Source organism: Nansenia antarctica (assembly GCF_963989245.1).
Source record: "Nansenia antarctica genome assembly, chromosome: 2".
NCBI lineage: Eukaryota > Metazoa > Chordata > Actinopteri > Argentiniformes > Microstomatidae > Nansenia > Nansenia antarctica.
Window position 1 is genome coordinate 5,372,861 of NC_137675.1, and position 20,962 is coordinate 5,393,822.

A 20,962-nucleotide genomic window follows, 5' to 3' on the forward strand; every position below is an offset into this window, starting at 1 on the left:
GCAATCTCATATGTTGAGAAATGGTTTAACTTTTCAGAGAACAACTGGTTGTTCTCCCTGCAATCTCTCTCTCTGCACCATGGAATGGCTACCTTCAGTGATATTGAGAGGATCACTGGTAAAATCAACCTCATCCATAAAGTCAATATGGATGAACTATATGATGAATGCACCACAGCAAATGCCACTTTGAAGGGGCTCAGGGAGGGTGCAGAAGATGAGTGGAAGTCCAAAGCTGTGGCTACCAGGTGGGTGGCTATCTTTCAAGCAGCTGACCTGCCTAACATGCTGTCCGTCATCAGCCGCATCCTGAGCGTCCCAGCATCCACTGGATATGTGGAAAGGATCTTTTCCAGAATGACCAGCAAATGGAGTGACTGCAGGAACAGGTGCTCTGTGGAGCTCATGAGGAGTGAGCTGCTGATCACTCTCAACTTTGAGCTGTCCTGTTCAGAGTTTTACTCCATTGTTTTGAAAGACAAACAGCTGCTCAGTGCTGCAAGGAGTGATCAGAAGTACACTTGGAAAAATAAATACACACAGTGAGGAAGAGAGAGAGAGGTGTTACCTGTTTTCACAGGAAAAATAAGTAACACAATGAGGAGAAGAGAGAGAGCTCAACTGCTAAACCCTGTCTACTGCTGCACAGGATTGAATGATGACTGTTGAATGTTTTGTAGTTTTATAGTTTCATAAATTATTATTTGCACAACCATTGTTGCACTATATTTGAAAGTGGCAAAGCTTTGTTTAATTGTAAGTTATTGAGTTAAGTTATGGTGCATATACTGTATGCTAATGCTTTTTGTTTAATACATTTTGTATAAAGATACGTTCAGTCAGTGTTAATAAAGCACTTGAAACTTTAAGTATGAATCTAAATGCTTTATTGAAACGATGTTTAACTTATGATTTACTAGCACTGGGGCCCCCACCCCGCCCTTGGGCCCGTGGTGGTCGTGGTCCCGAGGAGCGGGGCCCCTACTGCGAGGGGTGTCCCTTATTTCTCTGACTGAAAGGTGGCAACCCTATCAGTCAGTGACACCAAGCCTAGACGTGACAGTAACAGTTCTCCTTGGGAATATTATGGCGGACGGTCGCTACTACAGCGGTAAGTTTACCTCGTAGTGCAAGGTAACGAACCTTAACCCATGTGTCTTCTCTAGATCAAGATGGATTTATATAGCACCTTTCCTGCAAATGTAGCTCACGTTTAAACAACGAATTCCGACGTGACATTGGGGTAGCTCGTTCTCTGTTATGTGCGCCTGTCGGGGCTTCTCTCGGGAGTATTCAATTTTGAATTGCAATTGTATTAATTAGTTAGGCCACATTTAGGGTTAGGGTTAAGGTTAGGGTTAGTGTTCCCCATAGGTTTCGCAAATTCGCGACCGGCGACGGGCGATTTCCTGAAATTCAAAATGTCCCGCGAAATTCGGACCAATCACAAAACTGTTTTGCAAGCGCGTCGACAAACAGCGTTCCGTATTGGTTCAAAACGGAACGCATCTTTTAACTGTCAAATAAAGAACGATTCCGTATTTGAAGATTTGATTCCCAGGATTGGCAGTAACAGTAACAGTTCTCCTTGGGAAATTATGGCGGACGGTCGCTACTACAGCGGTAAGTTGACCTAGTGCAAGGGAACGAAACTTAACCCATGTGTCACCCTTCTCTAGATCAAGATGGATTTGTTGTGGAGAGAGAGGTGACAGGCAATGGCGGGCTGTTTACTATTTAAAGCGAAAATTAATGGCGACGACTGTTTACTATTTGCTCTCAGTCTCAGATCTACCTTGGGGATGTGGTTTGTTTGAGTTACGTTGTAAATATTGGTCATGTGTGCGTGTGTTGTTTGTTTGTGCCGTTTTATCATGTTGAACTTCCTCACCTTCTTATGCTAGATTAGCAATAAGCCTCACCATTGTAACCCATATGACAAATAGGAGAGTCTCCTCACTGTTTAATTTGTGACCTTGCTGAGTAAAGCACTCAGTGACCTGTGCCGTATAGTTTCAGGTTGTAGATTTCCCCTTTTTCAGTCTGAGATGTTTCACTGACTCTTTCGTGTGTTCCTGATCTCAGAGTACGATGACAGAGTCGGGGACCCTCAGTTCCGTAGCCAGAACGGCCGAGGGTACTTCAGGGGCCGGGCGTATGGAGAGGGTCCCGCCAGGCAGCGGCCGCGGGGGGGGCCCGTGGTTACCTTCATGATGGGAACTCGCATGCATGATGGGAACTCGCAGGACGGCAGTTCTCAGCGCCGATTGTGAGTGTGACTATGTGTGTTGTTGTGTGTAACTATGACTGTGTATTGTTGTATGTGTGTGTGTGTGTGTGTGTGTGTGTGTGTGTGTGTGTGTGTGTGTGTGTGTGACTGTGTGTGTGACTGTGTGTGTGTTGTTTTGCTTGTTTGTGTGAGTTTACTTTGATGTGCAGCAGTCCCAGTCAAAAGCTTGGACACACCTTCTCATTCAATGGTTTTTCTTTATTTATATATTATTTACTACATTTTAGATTAATACTGAAGACATCAAAACTATGAAAGAACACATATGGAATGATGTAATAACTATTATTATATTATAAACAAAAGTGTTAAATAAACCAGAATATGTTTTATGTTTTAGATTATTCAAAGTAGCCACCTTTAACAGTCATAACATCTCTAACATCATAGGTTTCCAAAATACTTTACTAACAAAATAATATAATTTGTATCTTCTAGACATTTAGCTACAAAATAATAAATCAGTTTTCCGAAGAGCGCTTTTCAATTTGAACCTTACTGTTGGTTGTGCTCATACAGACTGGGACAGTTTTATGTCACACACGGTCCCGAGTCACAATTACTCCAACCAATCAGCAATCATTTAACAGGCATAGGGAATAGCCAATGTTAATCCTGTTACTTGTGACTACTTCCATTGTCAGGAATACAGTCTTTCATTTAGTTTCTCCTGCTGTGTTTGATAACACTGCACCATGTCCCCATAGCAACCCATATGGAAGGCCTCCTCTGAGAGGTGACAGCCGGTTTGACCGGGACAGAAGAGGGGGCTACAGAGGAAATGATGGAGGAGGAGACAGAGGAGGAGGAGGAGGAGGAGGAGGAGGAGGAGGAGGAAGGAACAGGGGTCAATGGTTCAAGATGACGGTTAGTACAAACTAGGGATCGGCCATTACCACTTCTTCATTGCCGATACCGATTCTGAGTACTATTGTTATTTATTTAGCAGCTGTATACTAGCTCTGTGTGTGGATGTGCTATGCTTGGCATCATCCCATGCTCAAGCTGTGATCCGTCAACAACTCTGACATTTGCCTAAATCTTCTTGCGTTGTGCAGATCTCTCATAACTTGGCATAAGAAGAAATGCAAATGCACTAATGCAAACTTTGCTGCAAGCATGTTTACTCAACCATGAAGTAATTCCAGACCGCAGACATGGTTGCTGTTATTGTCATTGCATACACATTATCCCTTTCCAACGTATTTATTCTGCTCTGTTTGACAGATACCCCATGGCAAGAAATACGACAAGAAATGGTTGCTCACAGCACTCCAGAACCTGTGCTCCGTACCCTTCACACCTGTACAGGTGAGTCACTGCCCCGGCCAGATGGCCCAGCTGAGTGCTCTACTGTGAGAGGCATTTTGATTGATTGATTGATTATACTTTATTGTCCCCGAGGGAGGCGTTGTAATGTACAGTACATGGTTCAAACTACATGCACATGTTGTGAATATTTAGAAAACACCACATGAAATATGAACATTGTTTATATATCTCCTCCCCCACACTTCTCCTCTCCTCCCTCTCTTCAGTACCACACTGACGGTGACAAGGTGCAGTTCTACCTAGATGACGCCTGGACAGCCAACGCTTTATTCCAGGTCTCCCGCCAGATCACAGACCATGAGGGATACAAGGTACTGCTGCCTGTTGACTCTGTATAGAGCTGTTGTTGACTCTGTATAGAGCTGTTGTTGACTCTGTATAGAGCTGTTGTTGACTCTGTATAGAGCTGTTGTTGACTCTGTATAGAGCTGTTGTTGACTCTGTATAGAGCTGTTGTTGACTCTGTATAGAGCTGTTGTTGACTCTGTATAGAGCTGTTGTTGACTCTGTATAGAGCTGCCTGTTGACTCTGTATAGAGCTGTTGTTGACTCTGTATAGAGCTGTTGTTGACTCTGTATAGAGCTGTTGTTGACTCTGTATAGAGCTGTTGTTGACTCTGTATAGAGCTGCCTGTTGACTCTGTATAGAGCTGTTGTTGACTCTGTATAGAGCTGTTGTTGACTATGTATAGAGCTGTTGTTGACTCTGTATAGAGCTGCTGTTGACTCTGTATAGAGCTGTTGTTGACTCTGTATAGAGCTGTTGTTGACTCTGTATAGAGCTGTTGTTGACTCTGTATAGAGCTGTTGTTGACTCTGTATAGAGCTGTTGTTGACTCTGTATAGAGCTGTTGTTGACTCTGTATAGAGCTGTTGTTGACTCTGTATAGAGCTGTTGTTGACTCTGTATAGAGCTGTTGTTGACTCTGTATAGAGCTGTTGTTGACTCTGTATAGAGCTGTTGTTGACTCTGTATAGAGCTGTTGTTGACTCTGTATAGAGCTGTTGTTGACTCTGTATAGAGCTGTTGTTGACTCTGTATAGAGCTGCTGTTGACTCTGTATAGAGCTGTTGTTGACTCTGTATAGAGCTGTTGTTGACTCTGTATAGAGCTGTTGTTGACTCTGTATAGAGCTGTTGTTGACTCTGTATAGAGCTGTTGTTGACTCTGTATAGAGCTGCTGTTGTTGACTCTGTATAGAGCTGTTGTTGACTCTGTATAGAGCTGTTGTTGACTCTGTATAGAGCTGTTGTTGACTCTGTATAGAGCTGTTGTTGACTCTGTATAGAGCTGTTGTTGACTCCCAAGCTGATCTGATGCTGCTGTTTAGGGCTGTCCCAAACGACTATTTTTCTAACGATTAATCTAGCGATTATTTTTTCGGTTGGTCGATTAGTCTACCGACTAATTTAACGATACTTTTTTTTACTGTTCGATACAAATAATTTAAAAATCCACCTCACTGCTATGTTTAGCCAACTTGAATGCCAACATGGCCATTTAGAAGTCTGTCCATCACCACAACACATAGCTAGCTAGTAGCTACATAGCTAGCTAACGTTACTCTCGCTGCTATGTTATGATTAGCTAAATTGATGCTAACGTAGCATGCGAGCTACGAGCTAGATAACGTACAGTAGGTGCGAGCACCACAATGACAATAGGCTACCGTAGCTAGCCAGCTACATAGCTAACGTTACTAACACCAGAAGACAAGACATACAAACTGTGGTGAGCTACATTGCTTGTGTAACATTAGCTAGTAGCTATCCATTTTTCACTCATACACGTCCGGAAAAGTGAACAGAAATACAACGGTGACTTACGGTGGTGCTATCTTGCGGCTGTCTTCACAAAGAGCTCCAGGATGCTTTCGCTTGAGGTGCTCGTTCATTGCAGACGTACTGCTGTGATAGGCCATTTCATTTTTGCTTATTTTTTTTGCTTATTTTTTTGCTTATAAAAAAAAAAAAAAAAAAACGCCGCACATTACGCAAGTCGTCGTATTGACGTAGTCGATTACGTCGACGACGTCGACGAATCGTAACAGCCCTACTGCTGTTGCTAATCCCTAACCGTAAGTAGCAGTTTGTCTAATTAAAAATGGCCTCTCTCTCTCTCTCTCTCTCTCTCTCTCCCCCCCACACACACACAAACACACAACAGGTGATAGTGTGGATGAACCCATGCCCCCCTCCCTCCATCAGCTCGACAGACCTGAAGCCTGAAGACATGGAGCACTTAAAGGTGAGAGAGAGAGAGAGAGAGAGAGGGAGGGAGGGAGGGAATGAGGGAGAACGTTAGAGGAAAACAAAAGGGCGTTACAGTGAATATGGCTGTAGCTTGTATCAGCTTGATCCTATCTAACGGCACGTCTCTCCCAGCAATGCATGGCCAAGCGCTTTGACGGCTCCCAGCGAGCGTTGGACCTGAACAACCTCCGCACCGACCCAGGTAAGCAGCGCCATCCCAGCAGGTCTGATCTGTTCCTTGTACTGTAGCGTGACATTGACCCGCGGGTATTCATCTATACGTTTTGCAGGTGTTTAGTAGAGGGCCTCAACACCATATTGTCATGTCATCCACACTTCTCTGGTTTCTGTTTCAGACCTATCTCAGAACATCGAGGTGGTTCTCAACAGAAGAATTCTCAACAGAAGAATTCTCAACAGAAGAACGTGTATGCAGGCCGTGGTCAAGATCATCGTGTAAGAACTACATGCCTTTATTTTCTACCGTTCAGAGAACGGATGTCGTTGATAAAAGGCGACAGCTGGAAGGAGTAGAATATGGGAAAAAGCATGATCTCTGATTCATCTATACGTTTTGCAGGTGTTTAGTAGAGGGCCTCAACACCATATTGTCATGTCATCCACACTTCTCTGGTTTCTGTTTCAGACCTATCTCAGAACATCGAGGTGGTTCTCAACAGAAGAATTCTCAACAGAAGAATTCTCAACAGAAGAACGTGTAAGCAGGCCGTGGTCAAGATCATCGTGTACATCGTGTACTACATGCCTTTATTTTCTACCGTTCAGAGAACGGATGTCGTTGATAAAAGGCGACAGCTGGAAGGAGTAGAATATGGGAAAAAGCATGATTCAGTTGAATACGATTCTGAACAGTTCTAGAAATATCCGTACGGTCCCCCCTCAGTACCGTAACTAGAGGCGTGGGGGTTAGATGGACGGCCGTAAACTGCATACACGGCAGAGGACAGAGGATCTACCTCATAAGGCACAGCCAGCTGGAGGGTTGTTAAATGTAATGATGATGGCTAACTACCTTTCATCACCTTGTAGACTGCTTCTGTAGGGGGAGGGGGCCTTTTTTTCCCCTCATCAGATCAGAAGTAGTTGTCAGGCGTTTAAGAGGGTGTGCATACAATATATGTGTGTGCGGGGGGGGAGCAAGCAGGTGTGAATGCGGCCCTGCGTGGGTGCGTGTGTGTGTGTGTGTGTGTGTGTGTGTGACCTTGCGTGTTGGTTCCCATGTTAGCAGCTGTGTGGTGTCTGTGTGTATCTGCGTGTTGGATAGTTGGTGAGTAAAGGCACCAGGTAAGTACAATCAGGGCCGCTTTAAGGGGGGGCTAGCTGGGGCGGTGGCACAGGGCCTCGCGCTTTGGAGGGCCTCGCGTGAGGCAGGGTAAAAATAAAAAATATATTTATTTAAAAAAAAATAAAAAAAAATTGGTACCCTGGCTGGCGAGGCCCTCCAAAGCGCCAGGCAAGGGACCATATTATTATTTTTGCCTTTAATACATTTCTAAATGTTCACACATGTGATAATCATAGTCAATCATATATCTAAAATCTAGCATACCTGTAGGACAGGGAGATTCTTAGCAACAGAAAAAAGTAATTTCCCCCTATGACACCTTACATCAAACGTGAATTTTGGGCGCGCGTTGACACTTGTTGTGCATAGTGACTGCTTAGTGCAACGGACAAAATGCAGAGGGAACGAGACCGAGGAAGAAAATGTTAATCGGGTGCTGAAAAAATAAATAAAAATAAAAGGCTTCAGGGCCTCGCTTAGAGGCCTCGCTTAGAGGTTCGTTCGAAACATTTCTAAAAACAAGTGAGGCTCCCGTTAGCACCGAAGAAGCTAACGTTACTGCTAGCACTAGCAATGCTAGTAGTAGCACGGCACAGCCCCCCCTGAGAGGCAAAGATGATGTCTCGGAGGTGGAGGAGGACAACTGCTACACCGGCAGCAGTGGGGCTGCCCAGCCCCAGGTGATGATGGTCAGGAGTGGCGAAGTAGAGGATACGGAGGCGGAAGATGGAGCTACTCAGAGCAGCAGCAGCAGGGCTGAGAGTGATGGATTGCAAGACGAGCCTACGGTGTCAGATGTCATGTATGATGATCCTGGTAAATTGGCCGGTACATATGGACTCTACAGTTACAGAAGTGATCATTAGAAGAGGTCCCCCAAAGATGAAACCTGGATTTAGTTATCCTAAAAATAATGAGAACAGAAACTTTAGTGAAACTTTATTTCTCAGAAAACTACCAAATGGGGAAAAAATAGAAAGAAAGTGGCTTGTGTACTCTCAAAAACGGGACATGTCTTTTTGCTTTTGCTGTAAGCTTTTCAACATAAAGGATAGGCCTACATGGTGGTGAGTAACATCTCTATTCATGTCAATAATGGCTTGTGCGTATTTAATGTTGGGTATGATGACTGCTTTATCCTAAATCCTAATCCTTTACGAGTATAAAAGGTTTGAAATGAAACAAACATGGTTGTAAACTATCTAAATAAGTAGATATTCTATTGTCTATCAGCACAGCATGTGAGTGCATTTCTTGCAATATATCGGTGCGTGCGTGTCGCGCGGTTATAATAGTTGCCTACATCATTATAAAAGGCCTCGCAAATCTGACTTCGCACAGGGCCTCGCATATCTCCCAAACGGCCCTGAGTACAATCTGGGGTTGGGCTCACAGGGGACCATGAGACTGGAATGAGGAATGTCATCTCAATATCCACATGTGTCTCTGTTGGTGAGGAATACCATCTCTCTGGTGGATGTATGCAAGTGTGTTTACATTTTGTGCTGAACTTGAGGAGAGACACCAGTTTCTCCTCATTTACCAATAGTTTGACAGCACTGTCATCCAAAATGTCACTTCTATGGACAATATGCCACAATAATATTTAACCACTGAGTTAAATGGCTTAAGAAAGTATTTGTAAACCTGATACACTTGAGCATTACATGTATGCAAATTCAGTGTGTGTGTGTGCGTGTGTGTGTGTGTGTGTGTGTGTGTGTGGGTGTGTGTGGGTAATGACTTCTCTGCTCATGTTCTCTCACTGTTAGTGCGGTCAAGGAAAGGTTCCCCCGGCTGCTCAGACTGGTAAGTCTTAACCTTCATTTTCTTCATTTCTCTCTCTTTCTCTATGTTCCTCTATTTTTTTGTCACTCTTTGGCTCTTGCTCTCTTCTCATCAGTTCAACTATTGTCTACATTTCAGTGTTTTCTCTAACAAAAAGAAGCGTACGTCTTATTTCATGTGTATGAAGCATTTACCATGAACGGCCAGATCAACAGTACAGTCCAGTTCAGCTTGTGTGTTCCCAGTGTACCATGTCATGGCCTGAGTGGGTTCCAGCTCTAAAACAAGTCAATCATTAAGTCCTTACGGTCAATAGGATACCTGCAATAAAAATGAATATAATCTACTGGCAATGGCAATGAACTTCCTTATCTGTACGGCAGCAGAGTAAACAGTTGTTGTAGGTATGATCAGTGTGTGGCAGTCACACAGCCTGCACTAAGGACACACACACACACACACACACACAGGGCGTAATACGCTGATGCCAGCTCCCTGACAGAAGAGGAGTGGGACTCAGGATCAGTGCTGTGTTGACTGCCAGTTGATATGATAGAAAGTAGTGAAGGGCTGGGATGATACATCCCCAACCAGAGATGAGTTCCTGCATGATCTCTCCAAATATTGTCCCTCTGTTTTCTTTTCGTTCTTTTTTTCCCCAAAAAACTTTGTCGTCTGTTTTCCTCATGTCTGCGTTCTCTCTGCTGCCCTGCAGGATGGACATGACCTCCCCCCGGCGATAGGGTTTGACGTGGAAACACCCACCACCCTCCCCGCCTGCAAGGTAACCTGATAGTGTGGTCCATAGTTTTCTAATTGGGGACTTACTGTACTACCTGAGAAACCACAAACCAGGTGTGTGCACTCAACAGCCAATCGGTATCCGGATGCCTGGGAGACACAGAAACCCAACACTGGTGTCTTGTCTAGTTTCAGCTGTGTTATTCTGTACGTCATACTGTTGTTTCTACTACTGAGTTTGTATCTTAACTGATGCTCTCTCCCTCCACCCATCTAGAGCAGCTGTTTAACTGATGCTCTCTCCTTCCACCCATCTAGAGCAGCTGTTTAACTGATGCTCTCTCCTTCCACCCATCTAGAGCAGCTGTTTAACTGATGCTCTCTCCTTCCACCCATCTAGAGCAGCTGTTTTGGTTCAGATGAAATCAAGGGTTTCATCTTGCGTTTCCTGCAACAGTGAGTGTTTTTCTTTTCCATTTGAGTATCTTTACATTGTTATTACATTGTAAAGACCCCTCTATGCCAGGTTACTACATTGTTATAACCTCACAATGTCAGATATTAGTGTTATAATCCCCTATGTCAGGTATTAGTGTTATAATCCTCTGTCAGGTATTACAGTGTTATAACCCTCTGTCAGGTATTACAGTGTTATAATCCTCTATGCCAGGTATTACAGTGTTATAACCCCTCTGTCAGGTATTAGTGTTATAACCCTCTGTCAGGTATTACAGTGTTTATAACCTCTCTGTCAGGTATTACAGTGTTATAATCCTCTATGCCAGGTATTACAGTGTTATAACCCCTCTGTCAGGTATTAGTGTTATAACCCTCTGTCAGGTATTACAGTGTTTATAACCTCTCTGTCAGGTATTACAGTGTTATAACCCTCTGTCAGGTATTACAGTGTTATAACCCCTCTGTCAGGTATTACAGTGTTTATAACCTCTCTGTCAGGTATTATAGTGTTTATAACCTCTCTATGCTAGGTATTAATGTTATAACCCCTCTGTCAGGTATTACAGTGTTATAACCTCTCTATGCTAGGTATTAATGTTATAACCCCTCTGTCAGGTATTACAGTGTTATAACCTCTCTATGTCAGGTATTACAGTGTTATAACCCCCTGTCAGATATTACAGTGTTATAACCCCTCTATGTCAGGTATTACAGTGTTATAACCCTCTGTCAGGTATTACAGTGTTATAACCCCTCTATGTCAGATATTACAGTGTTATAACCCCTCTATGTCAGGTATTACAGTGTTATAGCCCCTCTATGCCAGGTATTACAGTGTTATAACCCCTCTATGCCAGGTATTACAGTGTTATAACCCCTCTATGTCAGGTATTATAGTGTTATAACCCCTCTATGCTAGGTATTACAGTGTTATAACCCCTCTATGTCAGGTATTACAGTGTTATAGCCCCTCTATGCCAGGTATTACAGTGTTATAACCCCTCTATGTCAGGTATTACAGTGTTATAACCCCTCTATGTCAGGTATTACAGTGTTTATAACCCCTCTGTCAGGTATTACAGTGTTATAACCCCTCTATGCCAGGTATTATAGTGTTATAACCCCTCTATGCTAGGTATTAATGTTATAACCCCTCTATGTCAGGTATTACAGTGTTATAACCCCTCTATGTCAGGTATTATAGTGTTTATAACCTCTATGCCAGGTATTACAGTGTTATAACCCCTCTATGTCAGGTATTACAGTGTTATAACCCCTCTGTCAGGTATTACAGTGTTATAACCCCTCTATGTCAGGTATTACAGTGTTATAACCCCTCTATGTCAGGTATTACAGTGTTATAACCCTCTGTCAGATATTACAGTGTTATAACCCCTCTATGTCAGGTATTACAGTATCTATGACGCCGGGGACAGACAGCCTCTCATGGATGCCTACCATGATGCCGCCTCCTTCTCCCTCAGCACGCCCTACTCCAGCCAGAACGCGTCCAGGTGAGCCAGCCATACACACATACACCTGCACACACACACACACTCTCCAATCAGAAATCATGCTACAGCACACACTTTCCTCTCTGTCTCCGGAGCTACTCCATCTGTCCTACATCCTCCCTCTGTCTTTGCAGGTGCAGTCTGGGAGAGTATCAGAAAGACAGCCGGAACATCAAGCGGCTCAAAGACGTCTGTAAGTGTCCTGGTCAACTTCCTCCAGAAACCCCTAGCCTGCCTTGAGCTTGCGTGCCAGTCGTGTCTCTCCTGTGTGGTGCACCTTTTAATGCTTCCCTCTGAAACCTGCTCCTCACAGCGACACGGTTCCGCCTGCTGAAGCACACGCGTGTGGCCGTCGTGGCGTTCCTCAACGAGCTCCCCAAGACTCAGCATGATGCGGCCTGCTTCAACGTGGACGTCAACATCTCCACTGTAGGCAGCACTGTGTTGTTATTATTATTATTATTATTATTATTATTATTATTATTATTACGCTGTAGGCAGCACTGTGTTATTATTATTATTATTATTATTATTACACTGTAGGCAGCACTGTGTTGTTATTATTAATATATATAATATAATTATTTCTGGGTAAATGTTAGGTTACATACTTCACAAAAAGAATCAGGAAGTAGCATGTAAGCAAGTAACATGATTGATTGGATGATTTTTATTTTTATTTTGTGAGCCTTTCGGTTCAGTGTTTTTTATTTTTAGCTAGCTGTAATGTTGACCATTTGGTTAGTAGCCTACAGTGTCTCTTATGTGGATTTATGCAGCATTGGAAGCTGACAATGTATGTAGTGCTAGTGCTTGCTAAAATGGAAGGGATGTCAAATGTAAACAACTGATGTCATTGGTTTATTTGATCGACTTTTACTACCCAGAGCACACATCCTATACATCCTATACATCCTATACATCCTATACATCCTACACCTCCTACACATCCTGCTACTGTCTCCTATCCAGGGAGAGTAGCAGGGCTAGATCTTTATATAAGGAGTACTGGAAAATGACAGAAACCTTTATATATATATATATGTTACGGTACATGTGGGAATACGGTACATGTGGGAAAACTAGGGTTATGGTTAGGTGCTATGTCGACTTGGTACGTGCTGGCATGCCTAACCCTAACCCATCTTAACCCTAACCCTAACCTTATTACCCTAGCACCCTAGCACCTAACCCTAACCCTAGTTTTCCCACATGTACCGTAACATCGTACATACATTATTATTATTTGTCATTTTTTGGGTGAGGCTAATTTGATCTGAAACCAAAATTCAAACCAACACAGTGGTAAACCTTGAACCTTTTTTTCTTCCAGAGCACGTTACTCTCGTTTACGGTCAGTGGAGTGTTCAAAGAAGGTATGTGCCATGCTAACAATCAGCAGATCTCCTAATGTAGCTGATAATTAATCAGTATGTGTCTTCCCAGTGTACAGTTTATTCACAAAACATTCCTTATCCATCATTATGTGAAGTACTGTACTTGGTTTAGATTTTTTCACACTGATGTTTTGGTTTGGTTGTCTTTCTCCTGTAGTTGACGGTAAATCTCGAGACTGGGTCAGGGCCTTCTCTCGGGTCTTCATCACCGTGCCAGCAGGGAACTCTGGGTAAGTCTGTAATGAGGTCCCTTGTTCCTGTTCGCTCTGCTAGGTCAAATATGTTTCCTCTAATGCCGGGATCGGACTACACATTGTTTTTATCGTTCACGATGGTCACCATGTCAGATTAGATGGTCACCATGTCAGATTAGATGGTCACCATGTCAGATTAGATGGTCACCATGTCAGATTAGATGGTCACTATATCAGATTAAATGGTCACAGGGAAAGTGGCAACACGAGCTGCCTTTCACAACCTTACACAAATTCATAGTCTGGGAGCAGAATCAAGTTCATAGTTGTTTGGGAGGAGAGTCAAGTTCATAGTTGTTTGGGAGGAGAGTCAAGTTCATAGTTGTTAGGGAGCAGAATCAAGTTCATAGTTGTTTGGGAGGAGAGTCAAGTTCATAGTTGTCTGGGAGGAGAATCAAGTTCATAGTTGTTTGGGAGGAGAATCAAGTTCATAGTTGTTTGGGAGGAGAGTCAAGTTCATAGTTGTCTGGGAGGAGAATCAAGTTCATAGTTGTTTGGGAGGAGAGTCAAGTTCATAGTTGTTTGGGAGGAGAATCAAGTTCATAGTTGTTTGGGAGGAGAGTCAAGTTCATAGTTGTTTGGGAGGAGAATCAAGTTCATAGTTGTTTGGGAGGAGAATCAAGTTCATAGTTGTTTGGGAGGAGAATCAAGTTCATAGTTGTTTGGGAGGAGAGTCAAGTTCATAGTTGTTTGGGAGGAGAATCAAGTTCATAGTTGTTTGGGAGGAGAATCAAGTTCATAGTTGTTTGGGAGGAGAATCAAGTTCATAGTTGTTTGGGAGGAGAGTCAAGTTCATAGGTCATCTGGGAGGAGAGTCAAGTTCATAGTTGTCTGGGAGGAGAATCAAGTTCATAGTTGTTTGGGAGGAGAGTCAAGTTCATAGGTCATCTGGGAGGAGAGTCAAGTTCATAGTTGTTTGGGAGGAGAATCAAGTTCATAGTTGTTTGGGAGGAGAGTCAAGTTCATAGTTGTTTGGGAGGAGAATCAAGTTCATAGTTGTCTGGGATGAGAATCAAGTTCATAGTTGTTTGGGAGGAGAGTCAAGTTCATAGTTGTTTGGGAGGAGAATCAAGTTCATAGTTGTTTGGGAGGAGAGTCAAGTTCATAGGTCATCTGGGAGGAGAGTCAAGTTCATAGTTGTCTGGGAGGAGAATCAAGTTCATAGTTGTTTGGGAGGAGAGTCAAGTTCATAGGTCATCTGGGAGGAGAGTCAAGTTCATAGTTGTTTGGGAGGAGAATCAAGTTCATAGTTGTTTGGGAGGAGAGTCAAGTTCATAGTTGTTTGGGAGGAGAGTCAAGTTCATAGTTGTTTGGGAGGAGAATCAAGTTCATAGTTGTCTGGGAGGAGAATCAAGTTCATAGTTGTCTGGGAGGAGAATCAAGTTCATAGTTGTCTGGGAGGAGAGTCAAGAAATTGGCTAACGGCAGCAGCATCCCTCTTTCTCTTCACCATGTTCACATATGCGCACCAGAGAACACTCTGCATCCTATTGGTCAACATCAGCACGTCGTAAGAGTTGTCAAACTAAGCCGGCGTTGGTTCCTCAACATTGGCATTGCAGCGTTCAGATCCAAAACCACAATAATACCAAGTCAACTAACTCAGTACCACTACAGTAATAAAGTGAGGGTACTACAGTGGCCTCCTCTCCTTCTGCAGGCTGTGCATCGTGAATGACGAGCTCTTCGTCCGCAACGCCACGACGAAGGAGATTCGCAAGGCGTTTGCAGAGCCGGCCCCCACCCCCTCCAGCAGCCCCGTGCCCTCCTTCACCGCCCTGCAGCAGGAGATGCGCTCCGCCTTCTCCCTCAAGTCTGGCATGAACCTGGAGTGGTCGCAGAAGTAAGTGTGTGTCTCTGTGTGTGTGTGTGTCTCTCTGTGTGTGTGTCTCTCTGTGTGTGTCTCTCTGTGTGTGTGTGTCTCTCTCTGTGTGTGTCTCTGTGTGTGTGTCTCTGTGTTTGTCTCTGTGTGTGTCTCTGTGTGTGTGTGTGTGTGTGTGTGTGTGTCTCTCTCTCTCTCTCTCTCTCTCTCTCTCTCTCTCTCTCTGTGCGTGCGTCTCTGTGTGTGTCTCTCTGTGTGTGTCTCTCTGTGTGCGTCTCTGTGTGTGCGTCGCTCTGTGTGTCTGTTCTCAACCTTGAAATTGGACTTGCTCTCTGTTCAGGTGTCTTCAGGACAACGAGTGGGATTTCAGCAGAGCTGGGCAAGTCTTCAAAGAACTGAAGGTCAGTTGCAAATTATGCAATGTAACCGTCTCTAGAATTACATACTTTGTTTTTGGAGCAGTTAAACAGTTTTCCATGGCAGATCCAGTTTCATTGCATAAATAGTGTGTGATATTTTTTTTTAAAAATTACATTGGGCTGAATTGAAAGAGTCTCATCTCAGTTTTTCAGCCTGGATCCATGTTTGACCCTCCCTTTGTCCAACTGGTTTTCATTTTCCTTCTCTCCCCACCTTCCTCCTCAGGCTGAAGGCAAGATTCCAGATGTCGCCTTCTTAAAGCTAGACCGAGTTGGATAATACTTCTTGTTCATTAGTGAGAAGAGTCTGTAGATAATTGCAATTTATTATGTTTTATATGGAATTTTGTTTTGGTTTCATGTTTTTTTTTCTTCTTTGTTTTAAATATAAAGATATGCCTGGAGACTGCAACATATTTACAATTGCCAAGTGTCACAGTTACCGACTTGGCGTGAATAATGGTGTTTTTTCTTTTCTATGTTCTATGTTCTTAAAAGAATAAAGTGTTAAAATTAACATTATTTGCAATGTGGTGTTTTTTTTAAAGATCTACTGTATATTTCATGATGGAAGCAAGGATCTAATCTCTCACAACTTTAGGTGACCGGAATGATAAATAGTGGATGTATACTGGCCTAGTGGATAGTGAGTTGGACTGGTGATCAGAAGGTCATGAGTTCAAATCCCACCACTAGTGCGCCCTTGAGTAAGGCACTAAGCCCTAAATTACTGCTGACTGTCCCTGTAATCTCTAATTGTAAATCACTTTGGATAGAAGCCTATGCTAAATAGTTAAATGTTTATAAATGTAAATGTCAATCAATGTAGGGGTTTCTTCAGACATGGCAGAGGAGCCACATAACTTGGAACCTGGACTATTGTCTACTGATTTAATCTCATAAAAAAATGTGCACATTGATAGTTATCTAGACACTACAGGATTTTGAAATCCGGGACAGTGATATTTTTAAAGTAACATACGCAAAGACTTATCCATGCCCAGGTTCTTTTGATTTGATTGATTGATCTTCTTGAGGGCAAAGGAGGGTTTTTGTGAGTTATATTCATATTAGCCTAATTTTATTGTGTAATAGTATCTCAATGGCATGATTGTCAAGATGCAGAAACGTTGCAGAAAACCTGTTTGGCTAGCCTAGGTGCGGGGCTATTATGGTTTGTGCCTGCTTGGCTGGGCCGGGTGTGCTGGCGGTGGGTCGGGTGTGTGGGGCGGCGGCGGCCCCCCGGGGGGAGTTTGGGGTCCGCTGCTGTGTGTTATGTGAAGCGCATTGAGTCGCATCTTGTGAGAAATGCGCTATACAAATAAAACTTGATTTGATTTGAACTTGAAGATTTCAGCCTTTCTGAACAAGAGTCTTAATGACACTATAAAGGGAGACCAGGCTGTTTGGACACTGATGCTTCACTCCCCGACGAGCTACATTCCGTTTGAGGATAGTGATATGGAGCTCCCCATTAAAGCTCCCTTTACCAGCACTGTGCTAGAGGGCTAGACTGTGCTATCGTTTACTGAGACTGATGTGTATAACGTTTTTAAGCGTGTCAGCAGTGGCAGCTACCCCCGACCCGATGGCATCTTGGGCCGGGTCCTCAGAGCATGCACTGACCAACCGGCAGGTGTTCTCACAGACATATTCAACATGACCATGTCCCAGTTTGTAATCCCCACCTGCTTCAAGGTGACCACTTTCATGGTCCCAAAGAAGACCAAGGCTACCTGTCTTAATGACTATCGCCTTGTGTCTCTCACATCAGTCGTAATGAAGTTCTTTGAGAGGTTGGTTAAGTCCCATATCGTTAGCCTCATACCATAGTCATTGTTGGGCCAAATTTAGATATCTACCCAACTCTGCTCTCCTAACACTGCTGATTTACTGTGCATTATTGCCTATGCAAATCACTATCTGCCCAAGTCATCTCTTTGACATAGGCATTTTTGACACTACATACAAAGATGGCTCGGCTGACCACAAGTGAAGCATGACTTAGGCAATTATGCTGTGAGACTAACGATATACAATCCTCTCTACCTGCAACACTAAACCCACTCCAATTTGCATATCATCCCAACAGATCCACTGATGACGCCATTGCCCTCACTGTACACAGTTCACATTGCTCACCCTGTTTATTGACTAGCTCAGCATTCAACACGGACCAACAGGTTTCTGAGGCTCTGCCTCAGGCATTTTGTTGCATTATATTGTTGTATTCAATGTAATAACAAATAAACAAGACTTGATTTGATTTGACTTGACACCTCACTCAACATGATCATTGAAAGAGTTCTGTCAGTAACAACAACAACCCTAAATACCAATTTGGCAAATGTGGCTCCAGAAATCTTTGACCGCAGTAAAGGATCAATGTTCTGGAAAGGTAATATTTAACACAATGTTGTCAGGCAGTCCTACCTCACGAAGTATATATAAAATCTATTTGATTATGCAGCAGGGGTGTCGTAAAGGGGGGGAAACCATGAATGACCTATTGGGGCCCTAGACAGGAGTTTTTGTTTATAAAAATGTTGTTTATCTTTTTAATATATATATATTTATTTTTTGCACCGCCACAAATGATTTGCTTAAACAATATAATTGAATGACAATAATATTGTGAATGTGATGAAAATTAAAAGGTATAACCATAATCAGGTCAGGCAACCTTCTCACCTCACCGTTTGTATTAAGTTGAAACAGCAGACCTTGGAGGTGAGGCAGTTGTATTGTAGCAGCAGCATAACTTTTGTTTACCGTACTTACTTCCTAGTGCCTAGAGAGCCCCAGGTAGGCAGAATCTCAGCAGAAAGCTGTCAGACAGACTCTGATGCAGAGGAGTGCAGGGAGGAGGAAGAGGAGTTCAAGAGTAGCAGCAGTGCCAGTGAAGGAGTGAGAGAATATTGTTCAATCACGAGCAAGTAATATGTATGGACAGATTCGAAGTGAGGAAGATGAGGTTTTATATGATACAGCACTGTGGCCAGAGAAAGTACAAACCCATGAAAGAGAAGCTATTGTTCGTAGACCAGCCAACAGGCGTGGTGAGTTAGCTTTGTTTATAAGAATTGGTAATACATTATTTCATCTGAAACATGGATCATTGGTTATGAGTCACCAAATGTAGTTATTTATAATAAAGCATCATAAAAAATATTATGACACAGACAGCTTTTGTTAACATTAGGAATCAAAAAGTGTTTGCAATACTGTTAATATAGGCAAATGATGAAGGTAGAAACTAGAATCTGCGCAATTGTAGTATAGAGCAGCAGAAGCTTATAGTTAGTACATTTAATAACACATATTGTTCAGTATGTTATTTTATTCTGAAACTTGTTAGGGGCTCGGTAGTTGTTGTCATGGGGACCCAAAATACTGGCAACGCCCCTGTTATGCAGTATGGGTGATGCCATAGGCTACTGTATAATATGGCCTAATTTTAACAGTTTCTTCAAGCTGGTTATGACATGTCTGATATTCCTTTTATGGTTTCACAGGGAAAGTTGGAGACTGGAAAACCATGTTCTCTGTCAACCAGAGTGAAAGGTTTGACAGGATCTCCAAGGAAAGGATGAAAGGTCTCCCTCTATAGTTAGTTTGGGGTATGTGAATAAGAAGTTAGCTAGGGTGGTGGATTGGAATAGAATGCAACTACACAAATGTTATATTTGATTGTATACCCAGTTTAGTGAACAAAGTTCACTCCCCTCTGTTGGTGTCAACAAATCAAGCAACTGAAAATAAACATAAATAATTATAATGAAATAAAACAAAACTCTCCTTATTTCGTGTTAATCCAGTGCTCAGACCAAAACTAATGAGCATTTTCAACCAGATCCTTAGTCAATTCAGTCATTGTTGGTCGGGGTAGAAATGCTTACAATGTCTGATCATTCAGTCCTGTCAAAACAAAAACAAAAAGCTAACCTTTACAGCATGTTCCTGTTCCAAAATTGAAAATCCTAGTAAATTAAAACAAACAACAAACAATGTCGAACAAACAATACATGTCAACAGTATTGTGTCACTAGTGTGGGCTCAGTTAAGGCCATTATGATTAAATGTTTAAAATTAATTAATGGACACATACATTTGTACATAAAGATCCTCAATACAGTATGAAAGGTGGGAACATTACTAGTCACAAACATATGACTTGCACTTGACCGTCTTGGGAGCTTGAGCAAGATAGAGTTGATTAGAGTTGACTGGGTGTTTTTTTCGACCTCCACAATGAGCTTGCAGTCATCCATCCTTGTAGTAAGCGTTCCGATAATGTATAGACAATGACAAATTGGTTTTTTTACCCTCTGAGTGAGAGAGAGAGTGAGAGTCTCGACATGTCAACTTATGTTATTAACATAATAATTATAATATATAAATAATATAATATATAATATATTATAGCCTACGTGGGGTTTCTGCTATGACATATACCATATTTTAATATGACTTTTAAAAATATTTAAATTAAAGATAAAAAATTTGACATATTTACAAATATAGACATTGAAAGTGTAGTGTATGTTGCTGGTATGATGTCAAGATGACTATCAACAGATGATTTTCAGGCGCCCAGCACGCGGGCCATTGTTCTGCTTATCTTACAGGGAGATCCTGCTTCAGCCCCATGTCTACCCAAACATCACAAACGGCCTGGCTGCATTAGGAGTTGTAGGCTCGTCTTACTTGAGCTGGTACGTAAGGTAATTTGTCAGTCAGATAAAAGTGGTTTATATCTAGTTGATGAGGTATTTATGGCATTGAAGATGTTACGAAAGTAACTTGATTAAGTAATTGAGATTCAGTCACACTGTATGCTGGCCTAATAAAGAACCTTACAAGCGTGATGGGATCCCAGGCTAACTTGTTATTACATTAAGTAAATCCTTACACCTGGGTCTGGTTGGGTTCTTCTTCTTCAACATGTGTGTTGTTGTAAGACTCCTCTACCTGCTGGGACAGATCCTGAACAGCTGTGTCAGTAGGTCAGTTATCATGCAAATGTATAATACATCTCTCTATATAATATCCCTCTCTCTCTCTCAGGTGAAAAAAAAGACTGCTAAAGGAAGTGAATATCAACAAATGTTCTTCTTTGATACCCAATAGGCCTGATAAATGCCAGATCTTTTCACTTGATTCAGAGAGCATGTTAAAAAGAGGTCCATCTCTTTCACCATATGTACGGTAAGCTAGGTATACCCGGGGCTGCGTGCGGGTCACCACAACACCCACACATATTCATACAGATTATTGAGCAGCTATACTGTTTATATGACCTTGCAACCATGTACACATACTAAGGTTCTTTTTTGTTGTTATGTCGGTGAACTTGAACAGGTGTCTGAATCTCACATGGGCTTGTT

At 42.5% G+C, this 20,962-nt stretch overlaps 1 protein-coding gene and 1 pseudogene across 2 annotated transcripts in view; both read left to right on the top strand.

Moving 5' to 3' along the window:
- Positions 1 to 1,598: 1,598 nt before the first annotated feature.
- Positions 1,599 to 15,855, top strand: LOC308151848 (nuclear RNA export factor 1-like; the record flags this gene model as incomplete). Its single annotated transcript, XM_080524734.1, has 20 exons — positions 1,599 to 1,623; positions 2,086 to 2,269; positions 2,998 to 3,157; positions 3,518 to 3,601; positions 3,829 to 3,933; positions 5,790 to 5,870; positions 6,008 to 6,077; positions 6,232 to 6,303; positions 6,522 to 6,630; positions 8,954 to 8,990; positions 9,685 to 9,753; positions 10,111 to 10,166; positions 11,576 to 11,683; positions 11,818 to 11,876; positions 11,997 to 12,112; positions 13,017 to 13,059; positions 13,238 to 13,310; positions 14,995 to 15,177; positions 15,497 to 15,557; positions 15,802 to 15,855. The coding sequence occupies 20 exons, from the start codon at positions 1,599 to 1,601 to the stop codon at positions 15,853 to 15,855; spliced, it is 1,749 nt and encodes a 582-aa protein (XP_080380860.1).
- A 1,379-nt stretch (positions 15,856 to 17,234) lies between these two features.
- Positions 17,235 to 20,962, top strand: part of LOC308149702 (microfibril-associated glycoprotein 4-like) — a 7,082-nt pseudogene continuing 3,354 nt past the window's right edge. The window contains exon 1 of the transcript in view: positions 17,235 to 17,273. The product of the transcript in view is annotated as a microfibril-associated glycoprotein 4-like (transcript). The remainder of the gene's footprint in view (positions 17,274 to 20,962) is intronic.